Raw genomic sequence first — 21,243 nt, 5'->3', positions numbered from 1 at the left:
TGGGGGGATTATCGCGCGCCGCACTGCCTTCTCTGACGTCTTTAGATGACTCGCGCAAAATATCTTTCTGCGGCGTTGTATTATCTCGAACTGTTCCAATGATTGCTGCCGCAGGTAGAAGCAAGGTTTTGCAATCGGTGTCCGCCGTCGCGTTAAGAAGTAGAACTGAGTTGCTGACGCTACTACGCTCCTCAAGCAGTAAGGTGCTAAAACGAGAAATTAGCGGCACCGTACTGCCTTTATTTCTTCAAACCCTTCAAGAAGACTTGAACAAGAAATGCACGCGAGGGTGCCACTACAGACAGCTGCGGCAACGCTGACACATTCGCGAGAATATAAAATCAGGTGCAGCTGTGTGGTGCACGCAGCTGTGAAGTTCCAATTACATTGGCCCCCTTGCGAATCGGGTCGGGGTGACCGACCTGAATCACTGGTCGGGGTGACCACCGACAGACTCCGGTCTTGAGGGAACTTAGAACAAGCCAACGTGCTGCTGTTATTTTCGGAGATTATAATTTTCACTACTGTATGCATGAGTTCACTACGCTGTTAATTTTACATAGGCGGTGATGACGCCTCGGAGGTCCCGTGGTATCCTCTCGTAACGCGATGCCGTGAGGAGACCCCGACAGCAAACATTGGAACAGTTCGAGATAATACAACACCGCAGAAAGGCATTTTGCGCGAGTCATCTGAAGGCGTCAGGGAAGGCAGTGCGGCGCGCGATAATTCCCCCCAAGAAGAATGAAAACGAAGCGCGGTGGACGCGCGTGCCAGCCCAGCCGCTGCGTAAAACAATGGCCCAGACGCGACGGAGCAGAGAAAACGACGCCCAGTGGACGTTTAGTCTACGAGCACCGTAGCCACGTCAGCCAAGGCTACATGTCAGGCCAGTAGATATGATGGGACGCGCATGCGCACCGCTGCTCTAGCGGCCCTCTCGACAGCAGGCACCCCGTCGGTAGACGGCGCGTCAATGCAGTTTGGCACGCGCTCCCGTGGTCCGTATACTTTTGCTCACGGGTGTACGCTCGCGATACACGCAGCTTCTGCCACAGGAGTCCGCACTGCTCGCGGTCTTCCCATACTTGTACAGCTGGGATGGAATGTGCGGAACCACTAATCCAAAGCTCCGTATATTGGGCGCAAGGCCCATCACTGGAGATGCAGGCGCTGCAATCGTTTTGACGATTGCTTGGATTGGTTTGACGATTGACGCGGCTGCCGACACTTGCTGGCAGGCACGTCAGACTGAAGGGGTTATAAGCAGGAGGAACATCGGGAAGAGAGAGACGTTCTTCTTTCCGCGGACTGCAGGATCCCATTTGCTGCCGGCCGTAAAGATTACATTTTTACTGTTGTTTCGACATTTTCTGTTATTTTGCTTAATGTAAATAAGGCTTCATTTTTCTAAGTCCTCATCTACTTCGGACAACCCCCGACACAACGGCAAGATCAAATAACTGGTGCTAGCGGTAGGGAACAGCATTCCATCAAAGGAGCCCGGAGCTACTGGGAACAGCGGACAAACCAGATGGGGTGATGCTGCATCTGTAGGTGAACCCGTGTTTTTTTTTTCTTTTGATTCGCCGGATTTCAAATTTTGCGTGTTTGTTCTGATTCTTCTGGGAATCGGGCATTTGTAGAATATTTTGAGTTTGGACAAATTATTTAAAAAACAGTTCTAACTACCAGTCGGGTCAGCAGCAGCAATGGATCTTAAAAAGTTGACGAGGTCAGAGTTGTTGTAGTACGACGAGTTGAGAGTAGAAGCGGACGAAAAAAAATTGCTAGCTCTCCCGTAATCGAGGCTAGCCGCAAGCATGAAAAGGCTACCGGCAGAACAGATTGACTGCATTAATTACAACAATTACTCGCAGCCCACTCACAACCATCCCGGCGTGCCGGACGGTGCCGGCCTAGTCGCGGAGCGCGGCGCCATCTCTCGAAGAAGGCGGCACAAAACCTGCGCCGTGGAACTCACGGACCGCTAGCGTTGAAAAGAGTACAGGCAGCCCAGTCAGAGCGCCGACAGACGACAATCATGTATATGGTGCACTGTATTTGCCTTTTGAACGTCACCCCCCCCCCCCTTATTGGAAATGACAAATAAAACTTCAGTTTCCAAGAAGTTACAGCTTGAGTGATGCTGTGAACAAACATTAGGAAGAACTCAGAAGCAATATTTGTTGTAACTTGTTTGGGCAGTAACTATAGTGTATGTAATGTGGTCCTGTGGGGCCAGACAACGCATTCTCTTAAGTTTTGACTGTTTGCCCGGATGATCTCATTTTGTTCTCGCAACGATGCCTGGATGTTCTCTGAGCGCCCAAATTACGGCTCTGGATTCTAGCTCAAGGTCACTTGAAGGTCGCCGACAACGGGAGCTAAAAGCATGTCACGCTTAAAATGAAAAGACCAGCTACGACGACGAGAGCATTGAGATCGCTTGGGAGGTAGTGCAGGAAACACAGAAGTGCGAGCGAGAACATCAAGATTGCGAGAGTGAACGAGAACGGCAAAACCACGAAAAAGTATGGCAGCACTGAACAAATATATTGAAGGTTTGGAGCAGTCAATCGAACAAATACAACGGCAGCCTGAAAAATCAGTAGGCAGTATGCAGCGAAAGTGGGAGGAAGTCGCTCGCAGATTTTCGCCGTAAGCCGAACAGAGGAGTAGTACCTGTGAGGTTAGCAGCGAGTTCATAGGTGTACTGGAAGTCTTACCTGCAAACGATGCCTTGGTGCCAACAGAGGCCGCTGAACGCCGTAGTAAGAGCGACAAGGTGCTGTTCCAGCAAGATACTGTAGAGGCATTTAGCCCAGCTTTGAATGAATAGGGACAGTGGGCGTCGGAGTGTTGTTAACGAGGTCATTAACGAAGTACAGGGCGCTGCTTACCCCACGGACACGGGCACCCAAGTCGAGTCAGGGCGGCGTGGCGATGCACAGCGTGAGCTGGAAAGTGCAGTAGAGTGCAGTTCGCAGGAGTGCGAGTTGCGGGGCGCACGTAAAGACTGCTGCATCGTTCTAGAGTCGGTTAACCTGTCCACCAGTCACCAGTCGAGACAAAGGAAGGGATGATTTAGGTACGAGTCACTCGGACGGTGCTAGTAAGACAGGATCAGGGACGACGAGATGAGCAACGATCAGTACGAGGAGCAAGAAGGTGGCCCAAAAGTGAACACTAGGAAGAAGCACCGGAGAAAGAAACGTTGTACAGTTCAGACTGCCACGGGGAGTTTGACGCAGCCTAGGACAGTGGGAGGCGTCAAACAGCACGAGCGAGGCAGAGAAACGTGCGGTCGCCGTTGACAACGTTTTCCATTCAAGCGTGTCCACCGGCTAAAACGAGTCAGAGAAGCTGCGCCAACAAAGGGCACGGGGCATTTGAGTTCCCCGTTGTTCCGTCAGTCTTTCAGGGGTAGCATGCATTGCGAAGAAGCGCAAGGTGGCAGGACGAGAGGAGGCTGTAGCGATACGGTACTGTATGCTAGCCAAAAGTTAACATGCAGAGAGGAGGCGAACAGCGCCTCGGAAAATGAAGGCCCCTGCTTGGTTTAGGCGGTCCGGAAGCTACCTTGGTATCTGTCGGAGCAAAGTTCAGTTTTGAAACCAACCACTGACCTGGCTCAGACACATGTCCCCTAAGAACGTACCCTTGCTCAGATGAAGTCTCATTCTGCAGGAATGTAACTTCACCGTCCGTTTCAAAAGGGGCAAGTTAAATGGGAACACGGTTTTGAACCCGTTGTTTTAGTAAACTGGCATGTTACCTTCCTTCCTTTGGAAACAAGGTATGTAGTTTTATTATGGGCTGGAAGTCATCCTAGTAGCTTCAAACTTCATCGACTTAATGCTTTTTACCTTCTCATTCCCGCGTCCTAACTTGCTACGGGTTTTGTCGGAGTGGCCTAGCGCATTCTTCCGTTATTTTGCGAGGCGTCTTTGTTCTTTTTAATGCGTCAGCATGAGAACGTTCATGCGAAAGAAATCCAGTGGCATCCATCGGTTAGCTGGAGAAAAGAGTGGGGAAGAGGCCGGTAGAAAGGAGGAACGAAGGAGGGAAAGGAGATGAGAGAGTGTGTAAGGAAGAAAAGGGTGGTGTGAAGTCACATGTATTAGATGCCAACAGAAATGCAGGCGGCACGTGACATCGCGTTTCAGTGCTCACAGCTCACCCAGGAGAGAAAAAGGAATCGCGCTGCGGCGTGATGAACGGAATTCGCAGGTTGCCGGTGGGGTTTGACATATTCAGGCATGTCTTGTGAAGCACGTGTCTTTGAGTACAGCTTGAAGGGAGATGCGTAAGACGTTGTTAAGGAGCCTTGTGGCGTTCTTCACATCTTTGGTCACCTTGCGAAAAGTCGATGCTAACACATTTCCATCAGATCAAACCATTGATCGACCATTAGGTTTTGTGTGTGCGTGCGTGCGTGTGCGTGCGTGCGTGTGTGTGTGTGTGTGTGTGTGGGTGCGTGTGTGCGTGCGTGTGTGTGTGTGTGTGTGTGTGTGTGTGTGTGTGTGTGTGTGTGTGTGTGTGTGTGTGTGTGTGTGTGTGTGTGTGTGTGTGTGTGTGTGTGTGTGTGTGTGTGTGTGTGTGTGTGTGTGTGTGTGTGTGTGTGTGTGTGTGTGTGTGTGTGTGTGTGTGTGTGTGTTTGCGTGTGCGTGTGCTCTTTTTCACTATCGTCCTGTAACGATGCTATACCAACAAGGTCGAACTTCAGCCCTTTTCTAGTTAATTACTGATCATAGGTAACGGCACCACAGGTAGAACAGCGACACTAAATTCCAGCCAACTTATAAGAATCCGTAAAGAGTGTGCGAAAAATTCCCCCACGATTACGATACTCCCTAACGCGAAATTTGAGCGCATCTCTATACGTGTTTCATTTCACGATATAGCGAGGCAGTGAACTTGAGAGAGACATGTAACAGAGTCGGCGATTGTCGAAAATACGATCTGCGGGTCAAGCACATCGGCTTTTATATATGACTCGTTGAAAATTACAGTGTAATGGCTGGTGTCGCATGGCTTCCAGAAAGTACTACACAATTCGCGTCGCGCATACAATGAGATTAAAAGATAATCGCAAATCATGACAAGCGAAAGAAGCGCCAACAAGACCAAACCAAGCAAAGCAAACAAGCGCGAGCGAGAGCTGACGCGAGCAGACGATAGTACGAAGCGAGCGGTCTGGCTGAGACCAGTTACGAGTACGCATGAAGCGGTTGGGCGGCCACGTATGAAACCAGTTTCCCGCGCGCACGTCAAGGGGCCGCTCTCATTGGTCTCCGGCGTTCGCGGCTCGCGCCTTTTCATATCCTGCTCCACATTCGCTCGTTCAGCTTTCACTGTGCTCGTTCGCCCGGTTACGTCGCCGACACCGCCGACGCTCGCCGCAGGGACGGGCGCCTTAGAGCTGCACCATAAAGAGAACCCATTTGCAAGCAGAATAAAGAAAGCAACCCACGATACACGGGCAAACACACAATGAAGTTGTTATCGCTGAATCAGCAACCATGACGCGCGGCTCAGACAGCCTACTAACGCATGTGCTGCAGCAGTTCAGTTCCACGTGGGCATGCAGTGCGCCCCTTGCAACGATAGCGGTTCGTGTATTGCGGTTGACTAAAACCTTTTGCTCGTTAGCGGACAGCCCATCGTAAAACGAGATTTTTTTTTTCGAAGACAAGGTATTCTGAGCTAACGTCACACAGATTTGGCGTATCTGGGTATCTTGTAAGCAATTCCAGGAAGAAAAAGCCCTTTCGCGCCTCCAGAGCGTCGTAGCGAGACAGAAACGATATCAAGATTTAGGTGTCACGGAGACGAGAATTACTCGCAAAGTATGTAAATATCGATGGCATGGTGGGGATTAGCGCTCATGGAACAAAAAACAACAAAAAATAAACATCACGGTTTTTCTATACCCCTCTAACGGGTATATACCGCCGTAGACAGACATGTTGAAGCAAAGCAGCCGTGCGGCACATTCGGGGAAATAGAGCGAGCTCGTGTGCACTAAGCAGGGCTTGCGCTAGGCAATGATGACTGCAAGGCAGCCTTGCCGGTGGCCCGAAGTAGCGATATTTAGTGGCGGAGTAAGTACAGTAAACGGTATGGGCCTGATTAGCGTCAACATAATCGGAAATTCGCCACGTAGCAGCACAGACTGCACTATCTCTAGCATCGGCCCACCGGGACTCTTGGTAGAAAAAAAGCCAGCGAAATATTGACGCTACAGAAGACAAGGTCGACGTAATTGTGCGTGAAATACAACACGAATAAGATACAAAATTAGTGAATTATGGACATGAGAAATAGAGAGACAAAATGGAGACATATGATAAACATGATAGAATCATTAGAAGCACCGTGTACGCTGACTTTGTGTTCTTTAGCGTCATCTTTTTTTATTGAGGTGAAAACATAGTAGTTGTCACAGTTTTCTGGGGACGTTTGCCCCTTTTCAGGTCGCTAATAATATTAAACAGATTTGGCAGCCACAAGTCCAGTTGAGCGCTTCGTAATGTGAAGCATTGCTGTTTAATAGTGGACGGGCAGTCACAAATTGTGGAAATTTCCGAAGCGGAACGTACACTGGAGGTGATGAAGATGATATAATTATATGAAATCGCATTCTTGAGATCATTGTGCACAATTACACATATGTACATCACTTCACATACTTACTCAATGTTGTTGTTACTCACTATTTATGTTACTCATTTACTCACTAATTGTTGTTTCGATCGTGCCTTGGCCGGTGAGATCAACGCTGACCTACCACGTTATGGCGGAGTATAAGCCCAATGTGCTGACTCCAACGCGCACCTGTTTAAGAACCCAGGTGCGCTACGCCCATAGCCTGAGACAGGAGCTGCCCAGCGATAAGTGAATGCATACTGTTTCACCGGCACTCTACGGTGTCTGAGGGTCACATTGAGATCTTGATAACAAATGCGCGCTGCGAATGCAGTCCTGAGGGCACTGCTTGAGACGTTGTGTAATGCTGCGCTGGCTCCGGAATCGGCTAACGAAAAAGGTCAGATACCCGGCAGAAAAAATCGACCTGCGATAAGAAGGTCGCATTGAAAGCTGTACCCATACTCACTTGTGTTTCGGCGTCATTGCCCATCATGCAGCACAAGAAAACTGTCACGTCCATCTCCGGACCCCGCACGTTGGGATCAGTCTGCGTTCCCACCTGCACGATGTTACAAGCACTGAAAAAAATTTCCTACAGCGCTGGTCGCGTCCCCAATAGCTTGTCAGCAAGCAAAGCGCCCGACGTTTGCGCGGCTTTGTGAAAGGCTGCGTCTCTTCGCTGTGGGAGCGGTTTGCTGGTTGCGATATAAAGGCCCAATAAACGGTCGCTAATGGGCACACTTGCGAGGCGGCGTCATGCCATTTCGCGCTTGCATTTTAGTGGGTCAGCGGCTAATCGAGGGCGAGTCAGCGAAGTACTCTTACAAGAAATGGAGACTCATTTTATTGCGACAGCAAACATATGGACGCTCCAGGCGCATTTCTGCAAACGGTGTTGCCGTGAGGTTTTGTGTAAAGTCCAAGGGCGATAACACCAGGGGAGGTATTCTGCAGGAGTCCACCTAGTGGAGAGTCCACTTCGGCCGCTGCTGATTGGCTGAGGCCGCTCGTCTCCTCCTCGCTCATACAGCTGCATCCAACCAGCAGCGGCCGAAATGGACAGTCCACTAGGTGGACTCTTGCAGAATACCCCCCCAGGCCCCGCACACTTCCAGTTGTCGACACAGAAAGCGAAAAATCAACCGCCGCGCTCTCCAGCACGAAGCGGGTTAATGGAGCCACTGTAATTTGGTCGTGTACTTTAATTCGTAAGTTTTCGGCTAGGGGCGCTTAACGTGGCTAAGTATTCGGTCTATAATTGTACTTACAATAACCGACAAACATAGTTAACATGTCATTGTTTTACAAAATAAGCAGAGCATTCTTTTATTGGACTTCAGTTATTAGTCTATGTGCTTCATTACTTGAATAAAGGTTTTGAGACCTCACCGACGTGTGATAAGCAGCAGCCCACTGGTATCGATTGCAGTCCATGCCGATTATCGATTTAAATTGCACGGCGGTAATGTTTGTGAACGGGGTGGTCGTTTCCTTTGACCCGCATCACGCAGGTTCGTTTTAATTAGATGACAATCATATTTCAGCAAGTTTATCAGTCCAACATTCTATAGCCGCCACCAAGCGAACCTGTTTAAAGGCGGTGAACTTCATCAGCTGCGGCATTTCACTGGCATAACGGCTGAGCGGCTTCTGTTGTTAGTGATCTGCCGCGTCAGGCCGCGTATTGACGTGTTGCTTGGGGCAAAAAATGTGCTAGCTAGCATAAAAATTGATCGCTGGAACCAAGTATAGTCTCCTTGGAGACTACCCACGAAAGCGGATTAACCTTGCAGCCTCTGAGCTTGTGCACCGGTGAGTTAAAAAGCATTGCTTCGCATTCTCAACTTTGAAATTCTTTGCGAGCAAGGCGGATAAAACAGATTTTTGTAGTCATTTCGTAAAAGTGGAAAATAATAATTATTATAAAGTTATTGCTCTTCAAAGGCAATTCAAACGAGGCTCTTGATATTTTGTCACGTTGCTAAAATTCCTAACATGGAGTACAGCATAAATAATAAATAGTTTTGTTTTGGCATAAATGATACACTGCGATAAGTTCACTGCGCATTAGTGGCAAACGTACTTCCTGTAATAGCTAGCTTAATTGCACTTGAGATAGAATAAAATGACTACTGTTTATTACCTAGTATATGGCAGAAAAAAATTGTCATCTAATCGAGGCTTCACTGAGCACAGCCCACACAAAGACAATATTGAAAGAAATTCACACGCAAGACAGTTTGTGTGTGTGTGTGTGTGTGTGTGTGTGTGTGTGTGTGTGTGTGTGTGTGTGTGTGTGTGTGTGTGTGTGTGTGTGTGTGTGTGTGTGTGTGTGTGTGTGTGTGTGTGTGTGTGTGTGTGTGTGTGTGTGTGTGTGTGTGTGTGTGTGTGTGTGTGTGTGTGTGTGTGTGTGTGTGTGTGTGTGTGTGTGTGTGTGTGTGTGTGTGTGTGTGTGTGTGTGTGTGTGTGTGTGTTTTAATGTCATGGAGCGTTTCGTGCACCATTCTTAGTGCTACATGGATCACAAGCTCAATCACGCTTACACCACAGCAGCTTTCGACTCCAATCTCCTCAAGACGCTGCTCGCACTTGTTCACCCGTTTTGACTCTATTGTCTCTGGACATCAAGGGCCAAAATCCTCGCAAGCCATGTTTCTGAAATCAACTAGAACCGTGATTTGTGCATTTATTGGACTAACTTTCGTTTCACTATTTTTTGTTTGCATGTTTGTCATGGCTTCATCATTTCTCTTTTCAGGAAGACGGACAAAAGAGAGATTATTGGTGTGCTAGCTGCCCACGCCAAGCCATAAGAAACTCGACGGTCACCATAATGACAACATGTCCTTTTGAACTATGTGCCTCACCACGAAATGTTTGCAGGTTTACCAGATAGAAGGGGCGTGGAACTATAGTAAGAAAGAAACAGTCTACAGTTTTGTATCGTACCGAGCTGGAATACTGAAATTTTGCGTACAAGCTTATTTGCTTTTAAGGGCGTTTTATGACAACCGGAGAAGTAACAAGTTTAGTCCCAAGTTGTTTCTTTTCTGGTCATTATAGCCATGACGACGAGAACAGTAACAATATATCAAGCTTCTACTTGCTAATGCACAAATTCTTGTCATCTGCTCTTTGCAAATCAGCTTGATGGGCGTTACCACCAAGTATCACATGCTCCCTCACAAGAATAATTTGTTACATGAAAATGCAAAAAAAAAAGTTAGAACTGTCAAACGCGCTCAATTCAATCTTGAGAAAGTGATACTTCATGATGATTGAAACTCCGGCAGTCACTGTTCATTTTATCATTTTATTTTTCTATTTAAACTATGGCATTAGAGAGGGGAGTGCTTACAAAGTAGTAGGGTAAAGCAAACAAACAAACAAGTGCGGTTATCGAGTTCTGGTAATTTAATAATTCTCCTGATTATGCAATTTTAGCTTATGTTTTGCGAAAAAGTTTGTTATCGGTAATGACTACAATACTGGATGAAAGGTAGTTCCATTCCTGAGATGTACGGGGGATGAAAGTTTGAAAGAAAGACTTCGTGCAATTATCATATGTATCAGTTCCTACCTTAGTGCGATAATCGACGCATTTTGAAATGTACTGAGGCCGCAGTATGAAGTCGTCGTGAATAGTAGTGTGATGAAAAATTTTATGAAGTAGCGAACGACAGGCGACTTTATGGCAGTTAGCTAGTTGAATAAGTGCTACGTTAGTTTTCATTGAGGTTAAACTCGCAGTACGGTTATAATTAGAATGAAACGAGTAGAGTAATTTTTTTTTTACTAGTTCAGGTGAAGTAATAAGATTAACACGACTGGGATCCCATATTGCAGATACATATTCAAGTTTCGAGCGTATTACAGTCTAGTAAGGCTGTGTTTTTAACGTAGACGGTGCTTTGGAAAAGTTGCGCCGGAAGTACCCAAGCACATGATTAGCGTCGATAATAATGACGTCATCTATATTAATGGTCCACTTTTAGTTATTTGTAATGCGTATAGCAAGATATTTATATGACATGACGAAATATAAGAGAAGGTTGTTAACGTGACAAGTGCTATGATTAGAATTAGATATGGATACGCGCATTATTTGACATTTGTTATTAGCACATGGTCCATGTGCAGTTTTCATGAAATCAATAACTAGACTAGCCCTGCACCATAAGAGATAGCTATAGACCTCAGACTCTGCCCAGGCGGCGTTGCGGAAAAACCCGTCACCAGCGTCCCCATCGCAGCCTTGGCGCGAACTGAGTAGCGCAAGGAGAGCTGTCCGCAAGCGAAGGTGCACAGGCCACAATGGACCCTCCTCTTTCGGTTGTGTTGAGGCACGGTTTCCTCATAACCAAGGACCTGGAAAGCTTCTTTGCCCATCCACGCTTCGGAAAGGGAGGAAGCTCAGCAGGGCGAAATACGTGTACAATATAAAGGAAGCCTCAGGTGTTATTTCGGCGTGCTGCAACTCGCAAGTACAGCGAGCATCAGGCTTGTTTATAGGCATATCAGCATAAAAATCTAAGCATTTCAAATTGGGCAGCAAACAGAAAACGTTTTCCAAGGCAGGAAACAGCGTGTGAACATAACGAAAGTAAGCTTCCTACAGTACCTGCGCCCCGCATCTTTCTGCTTCGCAGGAGCTACAGTATCGCTCAGTACCTTTGAAATTTTCGCAGACGCTTCAAGCGACACGCGTACAAATGAATGTAAATAAACGCAACTTTTTTTTACACACGTGCGCTACTTCGCAATTACTCACCCAGTGCTCCTACAGCAACCTTATTATTCACACTTGAAAAACGCAGTCGAGCAGGCTCAGCACATTGCGGACCGTGCTTGTTGTATCGGCGCAGGACATATAAAATACCGAAACTATAAATGAGCTCGCGATACAACGATGCTCTAGAACACGATTTTGAATTCATAAACGAACCAAATGTTTGGTTAAACTGACCTGTGAAATATCTCCGTTCTACTTGTTGAGTCAAGCGGAGGCGGACGTCTGTTAACAGGTGCAAATATCGATGGCACATACGCAGGGTGGTTCGCAACGTTGTTTTTTCTTTTGCCAACGAAGTGGCGGCTGCAGATTCATTAGTTTCGCTTGGTTGCCACGGTCCTACGTCAGGGCTACGCACGTAGCACAATTACAGCAGATCAACATTATCGCACATTCGCATGCGAGTCGCTGTGTTGTGGGGAATGCAAGTAAATCGATTACACAACACGTTGAACGGCCCGCATCCAGCGCTCTCGCCTTTCCCTTCATACGATCGCGTTGGAAATCGGTAAAACTGAACGTTGTCATTCAGTCCTTCACGTTCATGGCAATTTACAACACAACAGTAGCGTCGATTGCGGCGTTTCTTCGTTGTGCGCGGAGCTATCGAGGTTGCCGTCGTTTCCGCGATCAGTCTGACGAGAGAGCCAGCCAGCGCTTCATGGCAGTTCGGCGACGCGTCCGAGTAGCGGAGAAATTCAGAGCCCTCTGTCTGGGTGTTAAATGCACAAAACACTGCAATATGGACCAAAATCTAGTTAAATCGTTGTTTCGCAGTCGCTAGCTGCATAGGCAACTTAGCAAGGGAGTCGGGCTTGGCACTACTCATTTACTGCCTCTTCGCACCGGCAGGTGGCGCTAGGCGTCTCGCAAAACTCCAGAGTCTGACGTCCATAGAAAAGGTATGTTCACACAATAGGCCTACTCCACATTATGCCCATCAACGGTGTACAAGCAAGGGACGCCTCAGCCTGGGAACTTCTCTCCGTCACGGTCTTCACAAATATGTTTGCTTTGTTGAAACGTTAAGTCCAGGCTGAGGCTTCCCTTGCTCGCATCTGTTACTCAACTGAAGTGTTCATCACCTTGGAACCTCTTTGCCTTGTTTGAATACACAAACCGATATGTTTTTTTTTTCAACATGAAACCGTAAATTGCATTTTCCAAGGATCCGTGAGCATACTTATATGTATATTTAGTTTCCTTGTTTATTGACACAATATTTGCAGAAGTCCTTGTAAACACTGTTGGCTCCATAATGTTCCTTGATTTCCTACGAGTACTTCATTTGTGTCAAAGTCTTTACTGTCGCATCTGAACACTACATGTGCAGCATAAGTATCAAGAGCAGACAATATGTGCTGTAAAATTAGCACAACGTTTCTTTCCCCCAACACTATACGTGCCTCTCACCAATGTGTTATCAAAACAATGGGGCATTGCAGCTAGAGCTTATCTTGCTCACAGCACATTTTCGCCGAGCACGTTTTGTTTCTTTTTTTTTAAATCTACCTGAAATCGTCGAACGCAGACAATATGCGTACAGCATGAAACACGTCAAGCAGCACTGTACGCAACTACAAGAACGTGGATGGCCCAGCATAAATATCGTCGTCTGAAGTATCGATCTCCCTGCTGTACCGGCACGCCAAACACGACGAGAGAGCTTCGCTCGATTTCAGCTTTCAGTTACATTAAATAGATGTCTATCTGTGTTTCTGTAAGTTGCAAAACTTAGTGACCGACCGCGTTCAGTCCACCTGACCTGTACGAGAACTGTGAGCATGTACTGCTTCCTTCACTATTTCATGACAATAAACTGCAAATGTAAGCTTACTTGTTTCGAGTGTTGTTTCTTTTTTTTTTTTTTTTTGCCAGTTGAGGCCTCTCGGTCACCCGGCGACATAATAAAGACATATGTAGTCATGTTATAGTTCCGTGCACACGAATACCGCCCCGAAAGCGGTAACAAAACGCCCGAAACCAGCGAGCGAGCAGCGCGACGAGCCCCACCAGCCGCCACCGCAGCAGCCATACAGGGCAGGTATACCTGGTAGTGAAGCTTCCATAGGAGCCCATACGTTCAAAACATGGCGGTTCATCGGTGGTTCATCATAGAGTTACTGTATATGCTACCAAAGGTATGGTAGCATATACAGTGACTCTAGTTCATCAAGGGGCTTAGTGCCATCTGTATGTGGAGGGAACACTTCCGGCGGAAGAAAAAAATAATGTGACGCCATATCCTTTAAAAAATAGAAGCGACGTCATTTTGTTTTCGAAGGCGCGAAATTTGTTTTGTTAACCTGCCTTTAGAGCTATATAATTAAAATGCCCCGCCATTAGACTTGATGGGCGTTTCGAGCTTTCAGCGCGGGAAGTGTTGCAGGAAAAGGCCAGCCGTACGGTTGTCAAAATCGCACCCCTGCACAGAACACACTTTCTTTGGAGGCCGACGAAAGCTTTAGGGGAAGAGTGCTGATCCTATCGTCGGATGCCAAGCCCGTCGGCCAGCGCAGTCGCGCGACAACAACTACACAATTATCTGACGGTCGTTACTCACTACTTTTGACTGAATAGGTGAAGAAGCGACGAAGCTACCCGCGTCACCAGATTCAGACAAACGTCGACAAGCAAAGAAGCACAACGTGTGAGGGGGGCGTATTTCATCAGGTGAACTTTACGAGCGCGCCTTTCCGCACATTTCAAGAGATGCATTGCAGTGCGAGTGATAGCGGCGTCAACGCACCCTTAACGATGGGCGCTGAAAAGAAATATATTTGTGAATATTAATAAATTAAATAAACTTGTATTTTCTTAACTCGTCACGAATATTTAAGAGTGACCAGGAATTTTATTTTCGTTGAATGAATGTAACTGTCCCTCGTTTGAATTAAAAAACGCTTTTTTCTTTCCCAATATTTGTTCCCTCCAAACATAGTCTCGCTTCAATCGCTGCTCCCATAACCACCCTTGCTGATGTCGGTAACCATTTGTACTGAACCGCTTTTAGCCCGAAGCTTCGCGACCTATTAGATCGACTTTGAGCTATAGTGGTCATTACGTAATGATGATGATATTAGTTTTGATTTTGCCAGCGCCATCTTTCGGTCGTATACTTTAGTTCACAACGCCACCGCTACTCTTATTTCCGTTGCACTGTGGAAGGTACAGTTTCCCTTCTCTAAGTTTATGGGGAACCAGCGCTGGATAGGCGGCGCGTCGAAAAGAGTGCGTTGCACGCCGCCCTGGCGACGAAACGCTGCACACTCCGGCCGCTCGACCAGACGACACGTCCGCGGCTGTCTCATATTCGCATGTTACCGTTTTCGCGCCGCTTCAAGTGGACAGTTTTCCTAAAGAAGCTAGCGCCATCAAGTGAAGAAATGATGAAAGAAGCTTTTTAAGCTTTACATATTTTTCACAGTGTGTCGCGGCGAGCACGTGCGTTTATTTAACGGTTGCGCCGTGTGCTGTTCCCATGCTTGTGTGGCAGCCTGCCTAGCAAATCTAGCAGCTACGGCGCCGGTCTTGCTGCGCTATGGTTTCGGAAGTATTAGTTGGCCTGAAGACATTCCATACTTCTCTGGTTAGGCATAAGAAATTCTGATGTTACTTCGCCACAGCAGTCAATGGAGAAGAAAGCTTTATCGTATAAGCTGACTCGGGAAAGCAAAGGTTTGAGTGCTCCGCTGCTTGATCCGTAACAACCCTGGCTGCAATTAGCACTAATTTCATAAATTTACCGGATGCATCTCAGCGCCAAGTCCTCATCCGCATGCGCATTTTTAAAAACACATAGACGGCTTAGTCGCGCGTGCGCCGGCAATATGCGCACACAACTCGTATTAAAGGCAGCTTCCCTGCCACACAATTCTTGGCAATGAACGGAAACTATTTACCTCTCGTATCATTCGCTTGGTGTGGTGGCATTGGAAGGAGCTTGGCGGTGGTATTGCGAAGGAAAACTTGTTGGTACATATGCCGGATGTTGCATGCTATTGCTCATTTTGTTTCCGACGAAATGCCGACTGCAGATTCTGCTGTTTGGTACTGGCTGCCACGGCTGACCGTCTTCACTATCGAATAAACCAAGCACACACGCGAAATTCTATTTAGAAACCAGCCCGACACCGCTTGACAGGGCGACAAGACGGGAACTTACTCCGCTCGCCTGACTGCTTGGATCCAACGCCGCCTCCGTTCTTGTTCGCCGGGTTTAGATGGGAATTAAGACGCAGAAGGATACATCCTCCCTCATTCCGACGTAGTTGTGACACTTGTATACGCAACAGTACCATCGGCGTCCTTTTATTTTCCTTCGACTTTCAACCCGCGCAACGCCGCTACCAGTAGCAATTTTCGTCCGCGCGAGCGGCTGCACTGTGCACGTTCTGACCGCCAGGGCGGCGCTGTAGGCGCCGTGATAACTCCAGCGCTGGTTCCCCATACAAGTGTTCTGTGATAACACCGTCGCCGCGCGCCCTACGCTGTATCTGCGAGTGAAAGCGTGCGAGGTGAGCCTACTAACGCGGTTCAATCTGATCAATCTCGCCCTCCCGAAAGAGAGGAACGCGGGCAGGAAGTGCGCCGTATTCCGTTGCGCGCGAAACAGCCAACGTTGCGAGGCCCCGGTAGAGGGGAGGGAGGGGGCGGCATTCTACTTTGGCTGCAACTGCGTATGTAGCGGGTGCGCTCGGTCGCGCGGCCGTATCTTGAGAGCGATCTGCGTTGGGGGCAGAGTCTAGGTGCGTCGGCGCTTCGTAGCTTTGTGGGTGCTGCGCGTTCTCGGCGCCCGCTTTCCGTTGAAGCGATAGGGAGCCCGAACGCACGAAGGTCACTTCGCTCGCTGCTGCTGCCGCGCTTCCTTGCGCCAGCATTTTGACAGCGGGCGTCCGCGGTCAACGAGTGTGCTGCGTTCATGTTTGCGGTTCGCACTGCCGCCATGCTTGTTAATTCAGTCAGCAAATGAATGTTTACATGTTCATAGGGCCGATAAAAGTGCTCTCCGTACTTCGTATGGCTCTCTGCTAATTTGCTATCGCAATCGATGCTTCACCTTTCGGGCGAATCTGCGACTTTTTTAAAGGGGAAGCTTTCTTTGCATACCTCCTTACGTATCATGTATCTCGCCGAGTCAAGTGGACCGATCCTGGAGTGTAATAAAATGCCACGACTCGGCGTGATCCTCACATCAGCAAAAAATATGAGTCGTCGCAAGGGTTTTAATTTGTTCTGTAACACAGGTGGATCGCGTTGACAGTGTCACCAAAGTGCATGTGGCGGTACGTTGCTGATAATACTGTCGCATTAGTCTTTCAGATGTAGCGCGTGGGCCGAGCCTTATTGCTTCTCCTTGCGGGATTGGTGTCGTATCTCGCCGAGTAGACGCAGCGGATGGTCTCGCATACTTTCTGAGGGTGGACAGGGAAAGCACAAGGAACAGCTGTGACGTTAACCTCGTGGGGAACGGGGAGGGAGAGTTGGAGAGGAAGCGTTTGAGTAGTGGGCACTGGTATACACATCATAAATGGTTTTAGTATTTACTTCAGCACGTCCCCAAAAGAACTTTACCAGGGTCTCGATTGCCAAGTGCAATGTCCTTGCAAGGGGTGTGGACGCATTAAGCGCGGATTTTGAAAGCAACTACAGCCGCTAGTTCTGGCAATAATTAGGAGAGTTCGCGCTCCCTGCGAGCAGAGGAGCACATGTCATCATCTAGTCTTTCAAATCCTAAATCGAATCTACATACACACACAATGTCCTCTTTTCCTCTCTGCCATCTACTTTTTCGGTCAGCCATGCACAAGCTTCATCCACAGGTTGCACCATGCGCTGCCAGCTTATCACGTGACAAGCCGGACCTACCCGCGCGTCTCGAACCACCAGAGGTGAGCGAAACACAACTGTATGATGACAATACGCACCTGGTGCAAACATTCCTTTGGTTCATTGATATTCCTGTATCATGCACTGTTTACTAATGATAACGTAGGCAGCTCGAGCATCACTGGAACCACTGATTAAGCACGACAGAGAAACTATTGAATTGAAATAGAATCTTTACATTGTCCCAGCAGAGTATCCAGTCAGGCCCGTTTGCGCAGGCAGCAGAGAAATGTCGAGACGCTTTTCGCAGAATCGGCGCGAGAATAAAAACCACCGCCCAAGTACTCCGTATAGATGGTACCAGCGAAGCTGAACCGTGCGGCCGCGGTGTTTACCACTGGGTTAATCCCGACAGTCCATTAAGCGATGGCTTGGTAGGCTGCCGGATCCTCCGTACGCAGCTGCTGCTGGCGCTCGGCTGCACGAGCCTGTTCTTGTGCCCAGGCTGCCGCATCGGCACGGTGTACACGAGCTCGTTCCCGGTTCTACTCGCGGCGTTGCTGATGGAAAGCTGCCTGCTACTCAGTAGTACGTATGACGCGTGGCCTACCATTTCGGAGCCGCAGAGAAACTGCTGCGCGCGCGCTCGGCTGCGACGGAGAGCAACGACGTTATTACTGGCGCAGCGAATCGCGCGCCTCTCTTATTTTTCTCGCGCATGCGCATGGTGTAACGCCAGAGAAGTTTTCGGCGTACAGACAGCAGACGGACGGACAGACGAATCGGCTAGCCCCCCCCCCTCCCCTTATACAGCTTCCCTATAAAAAAAAATGGCCTGATCCCACGCGCTGTGGGAATCGGTTTAAGCGAAGCTTTCATTGGTGTTTGTGAAGAACGGTGTCACTGCTTAGCGGCCCCACGCAAGTTGAGACCACACGACCCAGATGACAATATCCTAATGTCGTAAAAAAAAAAACGCCGTAGTTGCCCTTTAAATTGCACTATAGAAATTGTTTGTTTGCGCTATGTCTGGCACGGACCAATCGGGCTGCCTGAATTTGCATTATATCCGGTGTTTGTTTGCACTAAAGCAGTACCGACCAATCATGCGAGGCTGTGGCCAGGAGGGATGACGGCGTAATGGCGACAGTACTTTCAATATGAACCACTCATTCGGCAACAGCTGTCTGGATTCGCACTATGTCCTGTGCTTTTCCGCACTATGCCCAGTGCCGACCAATCATCGAGTATTGTGGCCAGGAGCGAATAGGGGTGACAATGATACGACGGCGTGACCACGACATTACTTATGGTATGACCCACGTGTATTCGCCAAGAGTTAATCGGAAGCACTGCAGTGAGCAGCAGCGAGAAACTCGAAGAGGCAAATAAAGCTTCGCTTTAAAGGCGACAGAACGGAACAGACTCACGGAGTTGGAATTCGGGCTGGTACAGAGCGAGCATCATTTATAGCAGTTAGCAAAACTCAGCAGCCGGCAGTATACCAATGATATATATATATATATATATATATATATATATATATATATATATATATATATATATATATATATATATATATATAATTTAGGCGAACCTCCCATTGAAGTGAACACGTACACTGTTGCGCGAAATCTCCACTTCGCCGCTGGTGGCGCTGAGTTCGCATCGTAAAGTCAACGGGACAGGTCCACTCTCGTCCAGCTGCAACCGTGGCTGTAACCTGCGTTTGAAACATTTTTGAGGAATGCGCAATTGAACATATTTTTTTTTTCGGCACTCTTGTGCGAAGCACGGCCGAATAAAGCGCACGCGTGAAGCTTGGCGAAATGTCTGACTCCTCTATTCTACGGCGCGACAGATCGGAGGAGTTTCCTACGCGTGAACAGGCCGGCAGCATTGCACCAAGGCTAAAAGACATGACTTGGCCAATATCCATGCTTGTCTCCATACTGCTTCTTGCAAATAACAAGAATATAATTTTTCCTTCCTTCATCGCGATTAAATTGGACGCCATACGAAACAAGAACCCGACGATGTATTCGTGTGCGTGGCATCGACCGACGACACGTGCTGTTTTTCAACGCACCCACAGGCACAGCTAACAAGAGGTAACCTAAGTACACGACTATCGCAGAGTTTGAATGCTCACCTGTGCTTGAATAAGCAGCGCTGACACCAAATACTAAGCTGCCTACTCAGCAATTACAGTATGAGGCGTCAAGTGTTCAAGCGTGCACCAAACAAAAAGTATATCGTGCTTTATTGCTCCCATTTCAAAGCGATCACTAAGTGTAATGCGACTTCATGGGCTAAAGAGACACTATAATGCAATCGCAGTGTCATCCGCACCCTGTCACAAACTACCAACAGGTATTCAGCCACTTGCACTGACTTCTAAGGCACTCCACCGTGAGCTTTATACGTAGAACGACTACCTGGCACAAATGAGGAAATCGAGGATCTCTTCTCTCATACTGCATCTTGCTATAAACGGATGCATGCCACACTGATGCTACAAGTGAGAAAGCCTTAACTCTCTTCATATGATACTGACCGCTAATAAAGACGAAGACATGGGAAGGGAACACAGAACAAATGATCGAACGAACGAGTACCGAATGATCGAGTCAAAGAACACGACCAAAAGTTACATAAAGACGGATTGGCGCACTTGCCTGCGCACTGCAATACCTGCCCCTGCAAACCACGTTTCAAGGAGATAAGATTACGGCGAGAAGCCAGGACCAGAATGCACGCGAACTGATGGAGGCATATTATACAAGAAAGAACGATCAAGACTGTGTTAGTGATACCTCCATTACGCTGTTTCAATCGAAGATAGATTTTTTTGATGAGTGGTTGCACTGCTAGGCTGATGAGTGGCCTTGTTGCTGCGTTCTGTGCATGTCATATTTGTCTCTACATTGCTACGTGTTGCCCTGTATAAATTAGTTGAATTTTACCGCCCGTGTCGTTGTTTTGTGTTCTCTTCCCCTCTCTTCGTCTTCATTATCGGTCAGTATGATATGGAGTAAACACCAACTAGGCCAAACTCAAGTTCTTCCTGCCTTCTCGGCGGCTTCCTTTAAACTGCACTAGGCACGCAGAGACACGCAGTGGTTCTGAGCACCAACAGCACACAGCGCCAAATCGAGCTCGTGAGACGCAGCGAACAGTGGGCGCGCGGCGTGTTTCGGCAGATTTGAGAACCGGAGACAATGGCGTAGCCACATTCTTCTTTTTTTTTTTTTTCGAGAGGGTTATGCACCTGACCTATGAGCGCGGTGAGGGGAGGGCTGGGCTGTCCGCATGCTAACGCAGAAATTTAGAAGGGGCATGTGCACATCATTAGCAAGTTATTAGCCAGGCCTATATCGCAAAACTTCGACTCTCTAGATTGTGCACGACGAGCTCTCTTTGTCGAAGTTCTTCGCATGATCAAAATGAACGCAACAGAATTGCGCTGTTAGGGGTGAAGACAACGAAAAGCTGCGAGAGCACTGCACAGCCGTCCCGTCTCCTTGCAGCTGCGGCACGCACATCAGCTGTTCGCTGTCCACGATGTGTATCCGCTGAAAGTCGCGCGCGTCTCGCAGAATTTGTTTGCCGTGTGTCACGCTCAATTCACCGACTGGTAACACTCTGTGACCTACGTCACAGTGTCAAACCCGCCATGCCCACGAAGTTGCGAAAAACTGTCCCGCAATCAAAGGAGAAAGAGAAAAAAAATGACAGCAGGAATTTCCCGGTTCATATCCACCTCTTGTCGGTGACTTTCTTGGTTGACCTGTAGACGCTGGGAAATATGGTGGGCAGGTATGCTGGATTCTTGGGATGGTTCGATTTTCTGCCGTTGACGAAATGATCGCTGCAGACATGGCTGTGCTTCGTAGGCCTCCAGGGGCTTCCATCGGCACTGAAATAGCCAAGAACACGCACACCGAGAGGCGTCAACATCTAAAATG

At 48.1% G+C, this 21,243-nt stretch overlaps 1 protein-coding gene across 1 annotated transcript in view; it reads right to left on the bottom strand.

Annotated features, from left to right (window-relative positions):
• The window catches only part of LOC142587400 (uncharacterized), a 46,969-nt gene that overhangs the window by 935 nt on the left and 24,791 nt on the right, over positions 1–21,243 (bottom strand). The window contains exons 3-5 of the mRNA XM_075698388.1: positions 21,039–21,194; positions 18,896–18,998; positions 7,121–7,213 (exon numbers count right to left, since the gene is read on the bottom strand). Coding sequence (XP_075554503.1) covers positions 7,121–7,213; positions 18,896–18,998; positions 21,039–21,194 — 352 coding nt within the window. The remainder of the gene's footprint in view (positions 1–7,120; positions 7,214–18,895; positions 18,999–21,038; positions 21,195–21,243) is intronic.

The sequence above is a fragment of the Dermacentor variabilis genome, chromosome 7 (assembly GCF_050947875.1).
Source record: "Dermacentor variabilis isolate Ectoservices chromosome 7, ASM5094787v1, whole genome shotgun sequence".
In the NCBI taxonomy this organism is placed as follows: domain Eukaryota; kingdom Metazoa; phylum Arthropoda; class Arachnida; order Ixodida; family Ixodidae; genus Dermacentor; species Dermacentor variabilis.
The sequence above is the reverse complement of the archived record's forward strand: the minus strand, read 5'-3'. Positions and strand labels throughout refer to the sequence as shown.